This window comes from Rhodnius prolixus, unplaced genomic scaffold (assembly GCF_049639745.1).
Source record: "Rhodnius prolixus isolate KJV_2025 unplaced genomic scaffold, Rpr scaffold_1, whole genome shotgun sequence".
Classification (NCBI taxonomy): domain Eukaryota; kingdom Metazoa; phylum Arthropoda; class Insecta; order Hemiptera; family Reduviidae; genus Rhodnius; species Rhodnius prolixus.
The window spans coordinates 24,642,824-24,665,881 of NW_027411581.1; the positions used below are offsets into that span (position 1 = coordinate 24,642,824).

The following is a 23,058-nucleotide window of genomic DNA, read 5'->3' on the forward strand; positions in this document are numbered from 1 at the left end:
TTTTAGAAACGAACTTTCATTCAAATTGAAAAAATTAACATATTACATACTATTTTTTACATATGTATTGTATTTTCTTTAAGATAAATTTTCTATCTTTTCAGGTCGTGTAGCCTGCTGCCTCTACTAGTTTTGACTTGTCTGCGGTCCATGTGGCCCCTTCGGTTTCAATATACAACATCAAAGAAGAGTTAAAACAAACAAATTAAATTTCATTTTTTAATCTCAGTAGATTCCTCTGAATTCTTCATTTTCAAACAGGGTAGCTTTGTTTTCTCTGTAGTAATTGAACACAACTACGAAGAAATTTATTGAAACAACTGCAACAGAAAAATATACTAATAATAAGTGAAATAATTCACTTAATTTAGAACTTAGGGCTGGTTATTCTTTTAACTGATAAAAATACAATGTTAATAGTAGCTTTGTATTATCTTTTAGTGACCGTAAACTACTATTATTTAGGGCAACATCTGATAGGCATCCGGAGCAATTTTTAGTGCACTACCGGCCTCCGGACAGTGTTCTTTCGTTACAGACAATATTGCCCATCAACGGGCAGTGAGCTATAAGAAACTCGTAGGAAGGGAAAGCTATTAATATTCAGCTCGCGAGGATTCCATCAAAATAAAAAACACCAAATCAGTATTTACGCCAACGTATCGACTAATTTACTGTCTTCCTCAGGGCGTTGTTAACAGGCTTAACTGCTGTTTTTAATTTTGACCGAAACCTCGCTAGTTTAATCCTAAATGTTATTAGAAGATATAGATTTAATTATATTGCAACTTGATTTGTGAGGATGCTGTTAGAAAGGCAAAAATTTTCACTAAATTTTTACTTTATAGGAGGAAGTATTTCAATACTATTAGGGTACGTTCACAACGGAGCTGTGAGCATAGATGATAGGAGTGATGCATCAGCGCTTAAAGAAAAACATGATACATTCGAATGTGAGTGTGCACAACGAAGCTGCGACTAGTGACTCATACGCGCTGCTTTAAACGAGCATAGATGATAGAATTAAAGGTAAATCTTAAGAATAGCTCCCCGGAGGTGTGGCCTAATTCGAAGTGATTCTGATTCGCTGTTACTATAGAACCCGCCATATTCAAATATAAATATAAAACTATTTCTTTATTTTATATTTACACTTAAATCTAGCGGGTTATATGGTAACAGCGAATCAGAATCACTTCGAATTATTTATTTAGGATTGATATTTCCCCCACACCCCCTGATTTTTTTCTTAATGGGGGCTTCGTCCCCCATACCCCCCCTCCTAACCTACCTAATCACCCTCAATTTAATTTGTGTCACAAGATTCATTACAATAATTACACAGAACAACACAAAAGAAACTTACCTTATTCTGTGGAGTCCTTTTCCTGAGGAGGGTATACTTGTCGAACTCCCTCCAGAAAATCGAACAAAATTTTATAACATTCATTACTCCATCCTCACTCACACTACAATCATGCTTTAATTTAAAAAAAAACTGCAAAAAACGCTCATACTCATAAAGTTACAAAAAAAAGGCACCTCAGGTCACAAACAGGGCACTCGCGGGAACTATTAATACATTAAACATGAAGCAGTTACTATGCAGTAAGTGTACTGCGCATGCGCGCGAAACATTAGAGTTACGAAATTCGCACAATCCGAAGTAGTTTAAAATCTCACCGGTAGGTGCGCTGTACTTCCCACCCCCTAAAAATAAACAGGCCACACCTCCGGGGAGCTATTCTTTAGATTAGCCGAAACGAGTTACGAGTTGTGAGTTCTGAGTTGAGAATAGTTTGGTTGAATAAACTCCGTTGCACAGAATCCTGTTATTTTGATCTGGATCCAAATACAGTTTCACATTTTCTCTAAGGAGGACTAGTTAGAAGATCTACATGGTTATTTTCTAATTAGAAGGACTATTTAAGTTTATGGACAATATTTATTTAATTTATAATTAGTATTTGTTAGGTTGCTAGTAGTAACGTGAATGTTTGTATTTAGTTTTCTGCGTTTAATCATATGGTATTGTTGTATTTATTTATATTAATATTTTTGTTTTGGTTGATTATATAGTTCATTGTGTATTTGAAAATTTGCAAGGTTTTTGTTTCTTCGATTGTTAATAGAAGAAAACTATCATGATGGAATGGCTAACAGAGAAAACTTTAGAACAAGTTCTTAAAGAAAAAAGAGCCATAGAAGCAGCTGCAGCAGCTGGAATAAAGGCAAAGGTGGCCAAACTGAATGCGTTGCAGAAGCTAGAACAGGAGGAGTTGAAACTAAAACAAAAAAAAGATAGACTCATGCTGGAAGCGGAGTTAGCCGAGGTGAAAGCTAGAAACCAAGTTTTAGAAGAGTATGAAGCAGGAAGAAAGGTATCAAAGTCGCCAATAGTCAGCGGTAATTGGGGAGCAAACAGGCAATCTGTTAATTACCAGGCCACGTATAATGGAATTGGTCTAACCATCCAACGGGGATCTGGAACTTATGGTTGGGTCCAAAGGAATAGGACATTAGTAGAAAAATCGAAAGATAAGGTTAATTATAAAACTGAAGAAGATTTGGAGAAAATAGATTCAGCTGGCAATAAACTTCCAGATAGTGAGATACTTGATCATGAACACAAGAGGAGAATCGAAGAGAAGTTTATTGAATTAGAAGCGGTTGCAGAGCATCAAGTCTATAATCAAGACGAGATAGATACGAAAGTTTCAGCCAACAGGACACTGCTTATGGCAAATGATTCAAAATTGGAAGAACAACCCAGAAACGAATGTGGACAAATTATTTTCCGTGAAACGCATCAGATTATTGCAGCTCAGCAAGAAGAGAATGTAAGGCTGAGAGAAGCTTTCGGAATTACTGAACCTTTGGAAGATGCACGAAATGGTAACGACATTAACGTCGACACTAAGAAATACCCACTGGTCCATACACCTTCTCCATCGCCTACCAGAAATATTACGGCAGAGGCGAAAAAAGAGAAAAAGAAGAAAACAAAGCAAAACAAAAGAGACAGAACGCAATCGCCAGGTGTTTCTTCCAGGAAGAACATATCCTTGGAGGGCTTTGTAAGCGAGCTATTAGTACTACTGAGATGATGGTTCTTTTCTCAAATGCACGGTTTCAGCCAACGTGGCTCACTTGCCACTCAACTTCACTGAACCTAAATTGTGTAACTGTGTAGCAACTATTCTGCCCCCATGAAGAACAAAGTAAAAAGAAAAAGTAGTAAAGAGAGGAATACAGTGGAAGATAAGAATGAAATCATTGAGAACCATGAAGTATCGAGTAGCAGACATCGCAAGATTTTACAACATTACGACGACGACTGGCACAATATTAAACATACAATAAGAAATATGCGACAGAATATTACAGATATAAAAAGAAGTTGCAAGAGAATCTAAAAAAGGCCACATATTCTGGTAGATATAGAAAAGTTGCTTTTGGAATGGATATAGGAGAAGCAACTAGCAGACGGCATTAAGACCAAAGGGTACTGCGAAAGAGGTTATTGAGGAGATCTCGTCTGAGGAAGAGTATAAAAAGACGGTAAATTCCTCATTTCAAAGGGGCGTAAAATGTGGAAAACAGCGCATAAAAAGGCTCGAACTGAGAAAAGCGGTAACAGTGCAATCGATGAATCTTTAACGTCAATTCAATCTCATTTCCGAAAAATCCTTAAAATGAACCAAAATTAAGTGTCACTAGAAATTCGATGAGTCAACAGATAGTAGTGATTCCATTTGTAACAGTGAAAAATAAACAAATTCGATTATTCATGAATTAGAATAAAATTTATATAATGAAATATATAATGGTATTTTGGGTTAATCAATATCATTTATATGAATATTTTTGGATTTTTGGAACGAAATATTTGAGTTTCCATAATTACTTACGAGAATTCGCTTTGAATGCGAGTGCTATGGATACAAGCACGTTTCCGGAACGAATTATGCTCGCGAAATTCAAGGTTTGAAGTAATTCACAAATTTCTCATCAGGGAGTTGTTGATTTTCAGGAACCTTCGAAAACAGTAAGGTTATATAACAAGAGTGTACCAAATAGAAAACGAATAAAAAGATAGGTCTTTAGACCGGGAGCTGAAGATCTTACATATAATTACTTTTCTTCAATCAATCTCACCAATGAGGTAGGTTTAGTGCGGAGTGAATATTAGGTTTCAAATGACTACCAAGCCAAGGTTACGAGTAGATTAGAACTCTATTCACTATTGCAGATTATAGAATCTCCAAAAGCGAAACCCTTAAAGCAATTAATAAAATAATAGTAAAAATAATATAAAAATTCTTAAGGTTACCTAATGAAACAATCAGCAGACTAAGAATAAAAAAATAGTATTCATATCCAAAGAGATCACTCACAGCAAAACTAATTGTGAAACCAATAATGGCTATTACAGTAGAGCAAAATACAGCAGCAACATACGCAATGTACCATTTTATGTATCTGGCATTGTTCTACAAAATAAAATAAAATTAGTAAAAAAATAAATAAAGAAAGAAAAATAAATATCAGTGTTGGTAAACACAGTCTCTCTATCTTCCCATTTCATTATTTTATTTGTATTGAAGCCAGGAAAAGAAAATATCAGTAGTATTAATTCAGAGGTATGAAATAATTTAACAGATTAAAAGGCGACTGATAATTTAGACGTTGAAATGAAATATCTTAAAGTTTTGACCTGTAATTTGTTGTAACTGAATAGTTAATATAACTTTAAAGATAGTAAGCAGTATTGGTAGGATTTAGAGGATTCGGAAAGGATTATGTCTTTTTAAAAAAAATATCCGTAAGATGTGGCTACACGGTTTGGGTTTGGTAATACTTAATGGTATCCTCATCTTAATTTTGTTGATTCCTTTTAGTCAAAATAAAGTTGAACAATTTAATTTTAGTGTATTTTCTGCATGAAAAAAAAGAAAAGATATTTCGCATTTTTCAATACTTATTTCTGCAAGTTACATCAGTACATTTGAGTTTACACGATCCGAATAAAACAAAAATACAACTATTCTCATTCAAACTCTATTTGCTTTAACACTGCTAATTCAAGCAGTAATTATTTAAGGAATTAATTGCTTAATAAATAAGGACTATTCTTTTTTTCAATATGACACTTGACAAAGATTACTCAAGAAAGAAATGCAATTTGATTACTTATCCACAATTTCTTTTCGTTCTACTTTTCGGTAGCCAAATTCGGAAAAATCTTTCAGCCTGATATGGAAAACAAACTCTCAGCATGTAATTACTGAGAGAACTATGTAAAGAAAACAGGAAGAATTTAGTTCAGTGGATTCCCACGTTATGGTTCGAATGCAACTGAGGGCCTTTATATTTTCTATTCCTAGAAGCTTCTTTAAGCTAAATTATCCGGTTAGGGATAGTGTCGTCTGTAACAAGGAAGCACAGTTCTGAGGCCCATAGGAAAAGGCTCCAGACACCAATTACTTAAATCTTTATTTAATAAAAAAAAAAAGAAAGGTTTTTGACGATAATGTTGTTATGCAACTTAGTTACAAAAAATAAATAAATACATAAATTTAAAAAAAGAAGATAAAGATTAGCTGTAAGATATACTAAGACTACGATTTCCATTCAAGTATCCAACTATTAAAAAATAATAACAATGTAAGATAAGGTTTAATGATAGTACGGATCAATCACAGTCCCACCTTTAAATTAAAAGTTATTTATAATGTTGAGGTTTGATTATACTTCAAGAAAATTAAAATTGGATAATAAAGTATCCATTCTTTTATAATATTTCATCCAATTAAACTTAAGAAAGTCGTTCCTACTTGCCTTGTACATTCCAACGAGAAACATTACACCAATATAAATAGAACAGATCCCAAACATAAGCAGTGGCACATATCTCCTAGCTAAAAAAAAAAAAATAATAAAAATGAAGAAATGTTTTTTAAATATTATTCTAAATTAGAGAATGTGTTTTAGGACAAGAATATTATACACATACGTCAAACAATTGATATAACACATTAGAAAAAGAAAAAAAACCTAATTCCCCTTAAATACCAAAAGAGCATTGATTACATCAATTTTGAAAAATTTTAAAACTGAATTGTTTTAAAATTAAATCTTGTTTGAAACATTAGCTTTTTTAAAGTTTTATTTTCACCTTAATATTTCACTGAAATTAAAAATAACTAATTACCTTGCATTTCTTTGGATAATATAATGTAACTCGCAATCCTCACAATGCTTCCAAGAACAAGAACTGAGAAAATTATCTGAAAGAAAATTAAAGATTGTTATCATCTGTTATCAATTTACATTCATCAAAACACATACAGCGGTGATTAATCCGAGCACTACCTTCTCATGGTACCACGTGGATATCTGTTTTTAGGAGCAGGCCATTCAAAATGTTTTTGGACTAATCTAAAACCTCACCACTCTTTATTTTGCTGAAAAATCTTCTCGTAAATTTCTTGTAAAAGTTGGAATCAGTAATTTCCATGGATTCCATTTTTTGGGTGGTTTGCGTTAAAAGGAAGTACGCCGCAACATTCTCCGTAACACTTTCTGATTCTGGCCTAGGCATTGATGTTTCCTTATAGAACATTCTGCAGCAGCTTGAAAAAATTCTTACCAGAAGCTCAAGTGATCAGCTAAACTTAAGGGAAAAAATGGTACTCAACTATTAATTGTTCCAAAATGATGACTGTAGTATATCAAGCACAATCCAAGTTAAAGAAGCTCTAAAAGATGGATGACCTAATAGCCGTTATTGCATTGGGATGACATAGGTCATCAGCATAGAATATTTGTCAGAGCTGGCAAGCAAAGCATTTTAACACCATAAAGACTGAGTAAAATAAGATCAAATTCATGAGAAAGCTAATAAATAATCTTGTTCTTGAATGAAAAATCAGAACATACGATTTTTACTGTACAGTGCAATAGTCACAATCGTTTAATACCATGGAACAGAACGAAGGGTAAGTTATAGGGAAGGAAGAGCATTTAAGCTGGTTGAGAGGTTTACGACTCCTACGCTGAGGCGATGGCCGAGAAAGGCGTGGTAATCATGAAACTGATATTTAGTTAGATGGGCAAGGTTCTTCATGCACCAGTTTAATAAAGATTGAAAGTTGATTAAAGATAAAAGCCATGTCAACACATCTTCAGAGTTAAAGAAAATAAGGTACGATTGATTGTAATCTTATAAAAACATAAGTTAACATCATTTCAACGTCCGCTGCTTTAATTAACTGAGAAACAAATTTAATGAAATAGTCACCAAAATTTGAAGTTATTACCTCTCGGGTAGTGACTGTCCTGTGTTTATTAAATGTGGATATTTTAGTTTTTATAAGATTGAAATCACTTGGATCACATTCTATAAACAATTCTTCCGAAAGTTTTCGAAAGGGAACGGTTGAATGATGAAAAAAAATTTTGCTAAATTTTTGCAAATCAAAGCTATTTAAAAAATATGTTTTAAGTAATCTGCTTACCATAATCTGCTTATTGTCATTAGAACTTTACATTTCTGGATGATTCTTAGCTTTAACAACTTCAAACTTCAAAGCTATCAAAGTACCACTTGGAAGGTAACGTTTAAGTATGACAGAAATGAACACAACAGGAATATACTACTAAAAACAACACATCACATGTTGACCTTGATAGAGCAAAGCTTACATGAAGAGTGGACAGTTCTTGAACGAATGAATCGTTCAACAGTTGTTTAGGAACTAGCTGAATCCTCAATGATAAATAAATGAATAAAATAGGTTTAAAAACTGCCATTGTAAAGTCTGAATTTTTAAATAAATTTAATAGAAATATATATATTTATAGTAATAATATAAATAAGCATCTCTTCTAAGCGAGTCTTTTAACAATCGAGTAAACTTAATCTTAACTTTTTTAAGAAGATGACTCCTTTAGTCTAATTCTCATTATCTTTTTTACAATGCAAATATAACAGTGCCAAATAACTTAAATATTAATTTCAATGAAATATTTCTTTTCCTTATTTATTTATTGTCCTCTTATGAAAAAAAAATCTAGGATAGCTTTTCCAGAACCCTGGCTAAATCTTCCATTATTTTGAAATTAGGACAATTTTCAATCTGTTAAGGAAAACTGATGTAAGAGAAATCTTCGATTTGTTTGATGACACTCGATATTGAGGCAGCTGAATGTTTTTAACTATTAGAAAAATTTATAACTTTTTCTAGATAATTATTTCTCCAGTGGATTGGCTTGTTTTATTAGATCTAAAAAATTGCTTTTAACAGTTACTAGAGGATGCTCTCAATTCCATCTGTGATCGAGGGTTCTGGAGTATGTATATGAACCGCTTCTGATATTAGCCAATCCTCTTTACACATTACCAATAACTTTCGTGACGGTTTATCATAAAAATTCATATGAAACTGTACGAAGTGAATTGAACAGTGCAAGAAACACTACTCTTTGTCAATAAATAACTGGGCCACTGACAATGAGGTATAATTTGATATTACGAAAAGAAAAAAATAAGTACATATATCAAGAAGGTAAAAATCTAAACTCGCTTGCATTAAAAGTAAAGCTCAATAGGTAGTAAATGAATTAAAGTATTTAGGTGTCATCTTAAATAACGGATTTTTCTGGAATAATAATTTACAATACCTCAATAATAAAATACTACATTTCTAAACAATCTTTCGGTGTCCGTTGAGTTGGGATATGCATGTGCTCATAGTTATAATATGTAACCCTTACCACACTAGCAATTGCGAAGTTCCAAGTTTTTGGAGCTGTAACGCAGTCTATGCTGTCTTTTGCCAGTGAGATTGGGTTTTCTAGTACACAGAGTAATTAAAAAAAGTTCCAATAGCTTTTATTAAAACAAAAAAATATCTCCAGAAATATGTCTATGTATAGAAATATGTCACTGAATACAGATGTCAAAGACACTCCCACTGCATTTATGTACTTGTAACTTTCGTGATGGAGTTTAATTTCAATTTAATTTTATGTATTCTATATTTAGAATTTTCATCTTAAGTATTTTAATATAAATTAAAAAGTGTATCAGCAAAAGTAAATTAGTACTTATATTGAAGGTAATATGAGTCATTATTAAAACCGTACTCCGCAAACGGCATTTTGCTGTCATTTCTAAAATTTATTTCTAACAATATGTAAGCTTTCATGCCCATAGATATTGGATAATTAGTTAATTAATTACCGATAAGCTTTAACTATTATTACATCGAAGTCTGTTTGTTCAAGAAAATATTGTATAACTTTTTTCTCAACAAAAAACTAACAGTAGTTTGATAACAAGACAAAAAACCACATGAATACAATTTAATTAGGTTTCACTTTGTACAATAACGTTGTATTATTCCTTATCAATAAGTAGGCACAGTGTTCTCGCTCACTTGTTCATAGTAGCTTTGTACCACCATTATTAACAGTCCATCTATAACTAAAAAAAAAGAGAAGATATTTGTTTAGCAAACTTAGTTTAACAAAATTCAAATCAAGAATTATTGCGCCTAAAACTCCAATTGTAAATTTAAAAAAAGTATGTAACATCGGATAGTACAAGGTTTTTGTAATTTAGTTCCTTTTATCTCCCACAGATAGTATTGATAACAACATTCCAATAGTAAAAATTTATGCTTTTATTTAGTCATTCAAGTAGACTCATCAGCATTTTTACTGACAAGTTTTTTGAATTTTAAAAATATTTACTGAGCAAATAATATTCTATAAAATGAAGAAATATTTGAAAATAATCTGAGAACAGTTAATGTCTGAAGAGTTTTGCTCCTTGCCTAACTATAAATAATGTTATATGACAAAGGGCAATTAAATAGTATACTATTATATATTACACTCATATTTTATTATGGAGTATTTATTTTAAGTATTTATTTTATTATTGTATCATTTATGAAATACTTCATAAGTATTAATATTAATATATTAATTCTTACTAGATATACAGGATGTTTAACGAATCAGTAGATCTGTGTGCACACCCAGAAAGGTTTTAAGAGTTGAACACACCGAAAATATGCAAAAATAAAAGTATTGCACTAATATGTTATAAAAATGTAAACGACTAATCAACATCCACCTTCCAAATTAGATGTCATGGACGAAGGATGGAAACTTATTCTTGAATATTAACATTTTACCCATAAAATGAGAAGTAGCTAAACTGTAGCTTGGCTCGAACTAGATTAGAATTTGGATTAGAATTTCTACATGAAATAAATGAAAGCACAAATCTTATTCACGCCAATAGGCGTGTATCTATAGTACCTTTTCTCCAATAATACCATTTTTAGAACTAATGAAATTGCGTCTCTAGAATTGATAAACCTTCTTTTACAATATCAGCAAAAAAATTGAAAAACAACTGGCTCAGTTTGAAAGATTGTAGACAGTTTACCTTGGCTTACCGTCATATTATAACGGCTTTACGTCGTAAATCCCTGGCCCGAACTGTTTACTGTCTTTCAGCGATTCTCCATTAGAAGGTCTTCACACGACTTCACTTAAATTATCTATAAAGGATTTTATGATTTACGAAAAATATGTACCACCATAACGAAACAGGAATTCGTTGGATATGTTTTATGGGACTAGAAAAAATATCTCCAGAAATATGTCTAACTACGTACTGTATATTGATGTCAAAGAGACTCCCACAGCATTTATATATTTAAGTGTATAAACATTATAAGTGATTTAAGTGTTCTTGTAACTTTTACAAAAAATCAACTTTTGCAACGTAACTTTTGCAAAATATCGGTAAATCGAAGGTGAATCCTTTCATCTATTAATACCGAACTTATGGAAGGCGTATAGATCTATGTGAAAAAAAACCTTAAAAAAGACGATTGTTCCCAAAAAGATAATGTGAAATAATGAATAATGGAAAAAAAAATTAAATCAGCATATTGAATAAAATTACAAAACATATTTGCAAATTAATTGTTATTCCTCAACACTGTATATTTCTGTCTGAGTTTGATATATTTTCTTCTTTTTTTTTTCCAATATGTGGTAGCAATGAACAAGTATTACCCTATTGTATTAATATTTTATTTAATTTTTGATTACTAGGGATGAATTTATATAGTTCTGTACCATCTCTATTTAGTCAGAGCTGAACTTAAAATAACAAATAAATGTTTATCGATCTACTCGTCTGTGTAATGATGTGCACAATAGCAAATAAGGTCCATTGTTGAAAAGGGATTGGCTTCAATTTGTACATAGATAGAAAGGACAGTCAGAACATTAATCTCCTCTATTTAAACAGTGCATAACTTCCTCTGGTCCATTACATAAAAAAATAATATTTTTTCATTTTCATGCTAAAGAAGCAACTACAATATTTGTTAGGATATGTGAGAAATTTTGGATTTGAGAACTTTTATTTTTATTCAAAGGTTCCTGTACCTAAACAATGGTGCCTGAAGCTACTTTTTTTGTACAAGTTTGTGCAAACGATAGAACCGCTGAAGTGTTTTTTTTTGAGAAATATTCCAACCATTAAAAATATTTCTAAGAATAATAATTCATAAGAATTAGAGATATTAACTTATTTTATTTTTTCTTTTTTACATAGCCGCGAAGCATGGAGAAGCAGCTCCAAATCCTTCCGAATCCTGTCCCGCATCATTCTCCTAATCTCTGTAAAGGGTTCCCTCTTGTCACTCATAATCCTTTATACGATTCACTATAACATTCTTGATTCTCTTTATACTACTTCCTCTCTAATTTCCAAATTATTACTGTTACCCCCTCAATTTTTCCCAGAATACGTCTAAGTAAATGCATTTTCTAAGCAGTCTTCACACTGCTGGCGAACCTTTCTAGTACCGTCAAACTTTAAGAATAAGGGGCACCGAGACAAATAATCCAGCTTTGCGTCAAGGAGGCTCAACTCAATTTTGCCATATTGTCTGATAACGAGCTAAAATCTAAAATATAGAGGCAGTGACAGCCTAAAGAGCTTTCCTATTGCAACTAATTAGGAGTGGCAATTTCTCTTCTTTTTCAACTTACTGGAGACACTACAGCATTAGAAATCATTTCTTGGCGGGACAGTTCATTCTCTGTAACTACCAGCTGTATTTCTCCTGTGACGTGCTTTATATCGATATATAACCGGCTAGTAAAAATACTAGACATAATGTTGGTATCCAATTAAGGCTCTAGGAATCCTTTGCCATATTTCAATCCTATAAAGTAATGGGTAAAGAGAAATCTCTCTGTTTGACTTCTTTTGTAGCTGGGGAGATTTAGATTCCCTTCAATTAGTGTTGGTTTAGGATTCTGGTATACCGATATGGTAACCTGTATTAAGTTGGGCCTTATTATCCTCTGGTCTATAAAGCCAACATTTCCTGTGTAAGGATTGAATCAAATGCAGCCAATATAACACCAAGAAAAAACCTACTTTTATTTCTACCTCTTGCTTTTTCTAACATCATTCTTAATTGAATATGTGATCACCTAGTCTGCTAGGTCCAAGGCCTGTCCTTCTTCTTCTAACTCTTCTTCAGAGTAAGTAAATAAAAAGTAGGTTGAAAAATTCAATTTTTTTTCTTAAATGATATTGATCGATTATTAGGGTGAATTAACACTATATGTACTTTGAAGTTTCAACTTTATTGGCCAGATTCTCCTCATCATCCGCCTGTCTAAAAATCTATTTTTCGGGTCCCGAATACAAATTTAAAATAAAGAAGCTCGCTATCAAATTTAAAGAACATAAAGCCCCTTTCTACGAGGGTCGTTTGAAAAGTCCGTGCAAAGAGAGATAGCACTACTGGCGCGTATCGAGGTTGTGTTTAGTTAGTAGCATCTCTTGGAAGAACACACACCAAGTTTCAGCCAGATCGGTCTATTTCTTTGTGTTTGGCATTCGTTTGAATCGAGGAAGTCGAGTGATTTTCTCACGCTTGACCAAAAACAAGTGAAATGAGTGTTGCAAGGACGGTTTGCAGCTGTTCCAGAAGAATCCGCATGACTTTAAGCGTCGTTTCGTCACTGTGGATGAAACATGGATACATCACTACACTCCTGAGACCAAAGAACAATCTAAACAATGAGTTACCAAGGGGGAATCTGCGCCAAAAAAGGCGAAGACCGTTCCTTCGGCCGGAAAGATTATGGCGACTGTCTTTTGGGATTCGCAAGGAATAATCCTCATCGACTATCTGGAAAAGGGTAAAACTATTACAGGTGCATATTATTCATCGTTATTGGACCGTTTGAAAACCGAGCTGCAAGAAAAACGCCCACGATTGGCCCACAAAAAAGTCCTTTTCCATCACGACAACGCACCAGCTCACACCTCAGCAGTTGTGGTCGCAAAATTAATGGAAATAGGGTTCCAACTCGTTTCACATCCCCCCTATTCTCCAGACTTGGCTCCCTCGGACTACTATTTGTTCCCCAATATGAAGAAATGGCTGGCGGGAAAAAGATTTTATTCAAACGAGGAGGTGATTGCAGAAACGAATGGCTATTTTTCAGACTTGGACAAACCCTATTATTCGGAAGGGATCAACAAACTAGAGCAGCGTTGGACGAAATGTATAAGCCTAAAAGGAGACTATGTTGAAAAATAAAAAAGGTTTACCCCAAAAAATTAAGTAGTTTTTATTTTTGCACGGACTTTTCAAACGATCCTCTTAAAGCACAGACAAGTCTACAAACTAAGACTTCCATTGGGCAATTATTTTCAAACTTGGAATTCTAAAAATACATTCAAATACTTTAATATTATATATCTATTGGATGACAGTTCTACTGACTCTGCCCTCATAAATTATAAATAATTTTACCTGCTATGATGATTTGATCAGTTAATCTTGAATCCACCCCGCATAATAATAAAAATAATTGAATAACTATTCCAGCGATTGCCATAATTAGTAGAATTAATTTTATTTGTATCCACAGTTTTATATAGCGCATTTTTTGCTGAAATTGATCAAAGGAAGAATTTAATTATTTTCATTGAAACAACAATTAAGTAGTTATGTTAATCTTAGGAATTTGTTATATTTGTTACCTAGATCATCTCCCTTGGGGGTTCCTCTTAGAAAGGCCTCACCACACCTCAGGGTAAAATTGCACGAAATTTATGGCTAAATCGCACATCTACATAAAATTTTAAATCGAATGACATTTGATCCCAGAAAAATCGGTTTATATGTGTAGGGGAGCCCACTTCTTCTTTAAAAAGTTCTAAAAACATGGCAACGTTTTTATCGAAATCTATTTTTACCGCCATTGTTGAGATAAATTGCACTAGCAAACTGTAGGATATCAACTATTTTTACTGATAATTTTGAAATTTTATCTTTCATAGAATTGTCAAAATTCAGTTTTTGATGGTAAACCCTTTTACCATTGTCTAAGCGACAGCTGCAATGTGCAGGAGTAGAGAACTGAATATGACTTATTTAGATTCGCAAGCTATACATTCTTGCAATTACGTTTGCACTGGAAACATTTCTGCAATGTAAAGCGGAATTACTCTAAGAAGAAAAGTGACAAAGGATTTAATTTGCAGCGCAATTACTTGGCCAGAATGAAATATATCTCTAGCAACCTGAAGCTGGAGCAATGTATATTTTTTTCTTGCAGCATGCTCATTTTCAAATTGAGCAGGCTTAACAAATTCTTACTTTATTGAATTTTTTGAATATCGTTCGCTCTATCATGACCTAACAGTTCTTTACGAGTAGAAAACCTCTTAAGGTTGTATCTTTTAATTTTGGGTCTTAAGTATTTTTAATCGACGATTTAGATAATATCTTATTTTCTTTTTCTTTCAGTTATCTCTTATCCCATACAAGGACCCATTGTTCATGAAGCAGGGACAATTTGAGGTTAAATCTAAGAAATATACTACCCTAATACCATACTTAGACACCTACTCTCGAATGAGATAATATACCTTTTCCGAATTTGGAGAATTGAATTCAAATTAAGATACTTTGTTTTATTTGCCACCCTGCTATTGATTTACGCTCATTTCTTACCGGTATGAAATTAGAAAAGCATTTGATTAGGATCTGGATCGGTTTAGCCTAACTTCACGAGTAAATCAGAGGAACTACATTACTTGTGGCAGAATCGGAATTAAATCACGAAAGTAACCACGGCATGCCTACTACCAACTCCCTAAGAATGGATTGAAAACAATAAAACGTTGCCGAACTTTTATCCATCTACCCACATTCTTCCTCATAGATCTCTTTGATTTACGAATTTATTTCAATTTTTACATACGAATTTTACAATAATGTTGCTTTTTAATCATAATTACCTTATAAACGCCTAAAATTAAAAATACTGCCAATAATGTGAAACAAGAATAATATAATAAGAGCCCAATTAGTATCATCATAGCTGGAAACAAAAATTTAATACTTAAAAGAACTAGAAAAAACATGAAATTTATTTAAACTCATTGAAAATATAACATACTAAAAACAAAACTTGTTTCTCCAATTTCAATAGCATGGAAATCTTTAAATTCTGTTATATTTTTTGGGATTATTTCTTCCTGTGATACTTTAACTTGTGAAACTAAGTAAATGGATGCAGCAATAACTAGCATACCAAGCAGGCCTCCAATCTGAAAAATAAAATAATAAACAAATTATAATTTACGTATTGTGGTGTTTGATGCAAAACTAAAATATTATTTTCATTAATATTATAGTTTGTGACTTTGAATGTTTTTCCAGTTTGAAAGAACAATATTTTAAGCCATGTACAATTTCACTTGTTTGATTCGTATTTGACTTAAGTTTTGAATCTCATCCCTCAGTCTTTTTGTTGGTTAACTAAGGAACTAGGTTATCAAGAGCCCCATTTCATTTAGAATCTCTCTTAATAATTCTATGTGAAGATATTCACCTTTTTTTTTTTTTTTTAAATTTTTTATTAAAATATTAAAAATTATTCAAATAAAGTGAAAGATGTATAGATGCGGAGTAAACTTTCAAAGTAAAGAAAGTCGTAATAACTATTTTAAAAAGAGTTCAATGGAACTCAAAAACTAGTCTTTTAAGACTGAATCAATTTCATCTAAACTCGGTAGATAATAATAGAAAAATTACATTAATTAATTAATATTACATAGTAGTTTTACATTACACTTACTTATGGCAATTTAATAGTTAATCTTAGTTAGCCCCACAAAACCTTTAAAAATTATAATATACCATAAAAATTATTAAAACCTGTTAAAGAAGTTTAAAAAAAAAAAAAGGCTTATCCGGCTAATGGTATAAGAACAAAACATAATCGTGGTATCGGTGCAATAAACGTAATCTCAGGTTCAAACTGTTCAGATATTTTCTTCGCTCAGATCATTTGCTAAATCCTTATCTTCGTACTTAGGGTCAAATACTCATTTCCAGGGAGTTCAAGAAGACAAATAGTTACCTGATAATTCAAGGAGAAATTATCCAAGAGAAAAATAGTGCCTTGCAGCTAAGTTATCAGTTCAGAATAGTGTTTGCAGTCCAGTGTAATTGTGAAATACTAGTATTGCTCGGTATAAATAGTGTTTTATTTTACAATCCGTCTCAGTGTTATAAATAAAAATTAAATGTTTTTCAATAAGACTTTCAATTTAGCAAAAATAAATGATAACATTAGATTAATTTGACAATACTTTTATATTTAGTAGTATGTAATGATAACTTACAGTTTCTAACCATCCTATAATCAATGTGCCAGTCCTTAGTGAACAACAGCAACAACTCTTAATTAAGGTCATCTTTTGACCATTTATTTAAAATCTGTAACATGGAAACAATTTTTGAAACTAGAAGCTTCATTTTCTATTAAAAGCACTAATTTCTGTTCCTACAGTTATTAGAAAAAACAAATATTGTAATTAACATGTGAGTAATTTCATTATATGTTTATTCTATAACTGTTTATCAGTAAGTGATAAAGTGTTTAAGAAAAAAGTTTTATTTATTAGCTCACAAATCATCTGAAGAACATTTTGCAACCATTTGAATGCAAAGAATGGTTTGATTCAAAAAATTAACACAATTGTGTCGCAAAGTTCATCAGGCAAAATTTAAGTTTTTGTAAGGAAGAAAAATTTGTGGTATGTAGTTGTACTTCTGGTGCATCTGCAAGGGGTGGTTGATGTATGCAACCTAAGTTGCATAAGGGAGTAGAAGAGGTAAAAAAGCAAAAAGAAAAGAGCGTGCCGATTGTACAAGAAGTGCCAAATCTCTGGGGCGGTTTTTGTGTACTGTTTATGATGAGTGAATATGTAAGTGAGAGATCCCCAGTCCAAATCTCTCTTCTTTTTTTTTAAATCTTTTATTGGAATTTACCCCTGCAACGGTTGTTGCAACAAGCAAATATGGTACCTGATAAAAAAAATAAAAGAAAATCATGAGTGGAGAAGGCAACCAGTGGTGCCACTCCAGTAACGTGCTTTGCTATATTGCTCTCACGATAAGAGTAGATCACGAGACCATCTTCTCTTCAATCTCCTTAGAGGATCTCCTTAACAAAAACTTACAGTTTAAAATGTTAAGTATAAGGGTTGATTAAACGCCAAAAGGTACACAAATCAGCGAGTACCCAACATTTCATTAATACTTCATTAATAGTCAAGTAATTCTACTGCATTAATTTTCATTAATAAGTTATTTTTTAGAATTTATTAGATGTCACAGACCCTTATGCTGGCCATTTTCGTCTACAAAATATATGTTCAAGTAGCACTGTAGATTGACTGTAATATCTAGTTATTTATAATAATCAAACTATTAATTACAGGTTAAAAAGAAAAAAAAATATGAGGCTAAAAAATTCAAAACTTTTTTTTATAAAAAACTTACATTAATGATTTTATTTTATTTATTTATTTTTATTTTTAAATAAAAATCGTCGGTTTAAGTTCATTCTTTGATTAAAGTAATTGTCATTTTATGAAGTAGTCAAACGTTTATAATAATAGGTAATAATTATCTGGCTTTATCGCAAATAATATAGTTTTCTTCAATTACATTCTCAATCTAGGTGTTCTTCCCACAATGTTGTATATATGTAATATAAAGTAAATAAGATATGCATATTTTTAGGACAGCTAATTATTCCAGGATTTTACTATAAGCAAAAATTAGGGGGACTAAATTAAATTACAATTGAGAAATGAATAATTGTTGTTGAATAATCTACTTGTTATTATCTGTGTATTATTTGTGCTCACGAATATTTCGGTAAGACGAATTCAAGACAGTAGCCTACTCTAACTTTGTCTTTTTCTACATTAACATGCATGTACGTATATATGTGATTTATCATAATTATAACAAAAAAATATTATAAATGAAGTGGCCAGCATAAGGGTCTGTGACATCTAATAAATTCTAAAAAATAACTTATTAATGAAAATTAATGCAGTAGAATTACTTGACTATTAATGAAGTATTAATGAAATGTTGGGTACTCGCTGATTTGTGTACCTTTTGGCGTTTAATCAACCCTTATACTTAACATTTTAAACTGTAAGTTTTTGTTAAGGAGATTTTTGTACCTTTTGGATAGATTTTCCTTTTTGTCTATTTTACAAAGTTACATATCTTCTTAACAGATTTTTTTAAAATTTGGAATAAGCAATTCTATCATTATAACCTGAGAAGGTGTTAAGTCGGAACCGTAACTACCACTGGAGAGATCTTTTTATAGAATGATTATAGTTGCGTTCCCCCAAACCATCCTCAATAACAATTTTTTTGAAAAAGCGTTTTGAATAACATAGGAAGGTATTTGTACGTAAATAGCAAAATTAAACTGCGATTTCAGTACTTCCTTTTAAGAGGAGTAAGAAAAATAAACTACGATTGCAGTACTTCTCCCTAAAAGGCAAAGAGGAAAGATTTTTTAATCGAACGACAATTCATTGATTTAAATCGGTTCACTCATTGATAATTTAAACGATTGCAGTACTTCCTCTTAGTAGGTGTAAGAGCAAGATGGCACTTCACAGCCACGTAGAGGAGCTTTAACCACTTATTCGGGCTGAATTTTATCAAAATCGGACTAAGCGTTATAGAAATATTGGTAATAATAGTTTTAGAAAGGGTCTTATTTGGGTGGGGCAAACTCCCCTCCTTATGAGGCACGGCGTCGAGACTTTTAAAGTGCAAATCTGTACAAAATTTCGATTCGAATGACACTTCATTCATGAAAATCGGTTCACGTGACGATAATTTGAAACGATTGCTATACTTCCCCTTAAAAAGTGTTAGAGCTGATCGTCGCTTTAATGTTACGTAGGGGAGCCCTAACCCTATCACCCTACCAAATTTTATCAAAATCGGGCCAAGATTTACAGAGTAATTAGTAATAATAATTTTGGAGGGGGCCTTACATAAAGGGGGCTAACTCCTCTCCCATTCAATGTACAGCATCGAGACCCCCAAAAGGCACATCTACATAAAATTCCGAATCGAATGACACCTCATTCATGAAAATCGGTTCACGCGTTTAGGCGCTACGTTGTTTACAAAAAAGGTAACAACAACAACAAGAACAACAACAAGAACAACAACAAGAACAACAACAAGAACAAGAACATTTTTTGAAAAAGCCGTTTTTGCTCATTTTCGGCAACTTTTTTCTCGAAACCTATTAAATCTGGGTGGTTGCAAAAAAATTACAGTTATAAAGGAGGGTTTGGAGTAAGATTTAAAGAAAATTTGGGAATTTTATCTGTTATAGAAAAAGAGAAAAAAATTGTCAAAGTTGGGTGTTTTTCAACGTTACGCTTTTTCGTGCAGTTTTTGATGGTCAACCCTTATACAACTGTCCTACCGGACAGTTTTAATTACCTGGTAATGTGGAGGAAGATAGGTGTTCTATGAGAGGGTTAGGATGAGCTGCTGTAGAGGAATGAAATTGGAGAAAACGAGTGTTAGCAAGATCTGTAAAGAAAGGTATTTTGAGGTCATTATGGATAGTGAGGTTAGGTACATAGAATGGAGCGTTAAGAAGTTTTAGAAGTATTTTTGACAGTAATGTCTGGAGGCGTAGTGAGTTGGAACGCTTAGTCGATGCCGTATGACCAAATAGGTCGCAGTAACAGTAGATATAAGTCTTTTGTTTGTCAAGAAGTCTGGCGAGAAGTTTGTAGAGTTGGTTAGTTTCTTATCTTTTCATTCTAGTATGGGGATTCCATGTCAACCGTTTGTCTAGGTGCAGTCCAAGGTAGCGTACTTTGTCCACACTTGGTATAGGAGTTTGGTTCAAGATGATGGGAAGTAGGATTTTCCGTCTGAGAGTAAATACTATAAATTTTGATTTCGTAACGTTAGTTTTGATTCTCCATTTGAAAAGCCAGTCCTGTAAGTGGTTGATGTGTGTTTGTAGAGCTGGTGTAGCGGTAAGAGGATGAGGATGAAGGTGGAGAGGATGGTATTTGGGTGTTAAGGTATGTCTGCTGTACATAAGGAGTAAAGAAGAGGACCTAGGACACTGCCCTGAGGAACACCAGCTCGAGCTAGATGGATATCAGAGTCTGCTGCTCCACAGTTGACTCTGAAATATCGGTCTTTTAGGTAGGATCCTGTATGCAATTTATTATTTGTTAGAAAATTTTTTAATATAGCAACCTATGCATTCCTTCATCTAGGTGATTACTTTTCTTTTAAAACTGATCTCTAAAAACTCATACTTTGTTCTTAACTTTTCATGAGCCAATTTTTTACTATTTTACGAATTATTTTGCAATCAAGTTTGTCTTCAATGCTAAAGTAAGTGCGACCGCGAAACAAGTTATCTTACGGTCACAGCTCAAGCAAATTTACTTATCAATACATATTAATAATATTAATCACCACTTAAAATAATATTAACCTCCACTAATCAATAACATTATCTTTCTCTTACATCCTAATGACTATCCTAACCTTGAAAAAGATAGCAAAATATTCACCGCACTGATACTATTTGATGCTTCTAATCAATCCCGAACGTTCAATAACATTCAATTTTGTTCGGCATTTTTTACTATTTAATTCGCTTTAAAAAAACAAAAAACTTTAATTTCCAATTTTATTTTAACTTGTTCCATGCTCATAAGTAATTAATAAACCGTTTTCGAGCGTTTCTAGAATTAAGTACTATTTCAAATGGCTTATTGTAAACTTACTTTTCTGAAAGAAGTATCATAAAAAACAAAAGAAAGAAATTACTAATTTACTTCTTGCTTTGGACAACAAAATAAGGTCAAACGAGTTAAACATTTTCCATGAAGCACTCACTGTTACTGAGAAAATTTCCTTCCATGTGAAAAAAAACTTGAAAATCGACCTCATTTTAAAGTCAGCTGCGACCTAAGTTGGCTTCCTCAGTAAGATCTGAAAGAATTCTGCTTAGCAGAATCAACGGTCATAGTTAAATGTTTGCAGTATAATCAATGAACCTCAACACTTTTACCTACGACTTGCAGTTAACTCAGGTGACCAAAAAGAATCTCATATGCACGAAAACATACTGAAATGGTATTGTTGGAATACCTAGAAGGCAGTTTGATACAGTCTGGAATGCTGGTCTAGTTTTCAGAAACCTTACGTAAATTTTTCCCAATTTCCTTTCATACAGCCCAACTGAATCCCTGTGTCGCTGGAGATCCCTAGGGTTCCATTGTTATTCTGGTGTTACTCCTGAATGTTCAAAGATGTGACTTCAAAATAACCATATGTATATTGCAGTCTATTATACGAGTACATCAAGAAGAAATGCAGAATAATAGGGCTTTGACATCTTTTTTGGGGATTCGTTTCTGCAGTAAATGAAAACCAATAATTAGTCCCAACAAATCCGGAAGCCGTACTATTTTCAGCAGCCAAGACGTACGTTACTAATACTTACGTTAGCTTCGAAGGAAGAGTGTCTTAGTAAATAATTTGCCAAATTTATTTTGTTCCATAAGACAACAACGCCAGTATGCCTATTTCTCACAATTTTCTAGTTGACTTTAAACATTTTACTTTCTGTAACCCGTCGGAAGAGGTAGTATAGAAACAAATCGTACAAATTTTCGATTCGATTATAGCAAGGAATCGATGATGATTAATTGAATGGGTGAAATTCTGATATTTTTTTTTAATTGACGCGAAAGATTTTACAAAATCGTTAACTATTAGTTTTCGTTGAAAGTGGTTTTATAAAGATTGATTTAAGAAGCGAACCACCGCGGCTGTGATAGACATTAGGAAAGTAACATTTTTATTTATACTGTTTTACCACATCCATAATAGTACTGTGAAACATGTTGCTAGACTTCCATGATTGCTGAAAATTCGAAACAAAAATTTGGCAAGTGATAAGAGAAAATCGTTTCCATCAATTTGGTTTCTTGATGTACATAATATCGGAGCGTTAGATGTTATTTATTTATATTATTTAAACACAATAAATAAATTTAACATCGAGTGTTTTAGCTAGTGGTGGCGTAGGCGTTCACTCGAGCATTAAACTGGAACAATTTATTTATAGCTGGCAATCTATTAGCAAGACTAGGAAACAGTTCTTTATTGACAAGAGCCTCATAAATTACGTCATCATAAAAAGTATTACTGATTATTGACAACTTATACACAATAAAGTTTTATAAGAATTATTTTTACTTACCACTTTTGAACTGGGAACTTGTTTCACTTAGCACTAGGATAATATAAAATTCAAAAATATAAACATTTTTTGTACGAAATTAACATTTTAAACCTATGAGACTATTTACTTGTGCAGTGTAATTTTGTTGAAAATAAAGAAATAAAAAGTAAAATTTGTATCAGTTAAGTTGTAGAATTGACTTCTATAAGTACACTGAAAGAAGATATTGTCCTGTGCACGCGTACAACGCGGATAATGGAAGAGCTCCACTCCTGCAGTGAAGAGAAATGCGCATGTGAAGGGATGCTTAGGGCCAAACTTTCAGCTCCTGCAGTTCACACTTTATTCTTATCC

At 32.5% G+C, this 23,058-nt stretch overlaps 1 protein-coding gene across 5 annotated transcripts; it reads right to left on the reverse strand.

Moving 5' to 3' along the window:
- Positions 1-50: 50 nt before the first annotated feature.
- LOC141447826 (uncharacterized) lies at positions 51-22,955 on the reverse strand. 5 transcript variants are annotated; one of them, XM_074115723.1, is made up of 11 exons: positions 21,961-22,111; positions 21,606-21,871; positions 16,763-16,856; positions 15,532-15,682; positions 15,371-15,453; positions 13,878-14,016; positions 7,521-9,490; positions 6,215-6,290; positions 5,842-5,921; positions 4,334-4,493; positions 51-320 (listed from the first exon to the last, which is right to left on the reverse strand). In XM_074115723.1, the coding sequence occupies exons 3-7, from the start codon at positions 16,832-16,834 to the stop codon at positions 9,414-9,416; spliced, it is 522 nt and encodes a 173-aa protein (XP_073971824.1). In that variant the 5' UTR covers positions 16,835-16,856; positions 21,606-21,871; positions 21,961-22,111; the 3' UTR covers positions 51-320; positions 4,334-4,493; positions 5,842-5,921; positions 6,215-6,290; positions 7,521-9,413. The 5 variants fall into 5 exon arrangements, with proteins under 5 accessions (XP_073971824.1, XP_073971808.1, XP_073971818.1 ...); XM_074115707.1 differs by lacking the exons at positions 21,606-21,871; positions 21,961-22,111 and adding an exon at positions 22,723-22,955; XM_074115717.1 differs by lacking the exon at positions 21,606-21,871 and having other exon boundaries at positions 21,961-22,112.
- Positions 22,956-23,058: the final 103 nt, after the last annotated feature.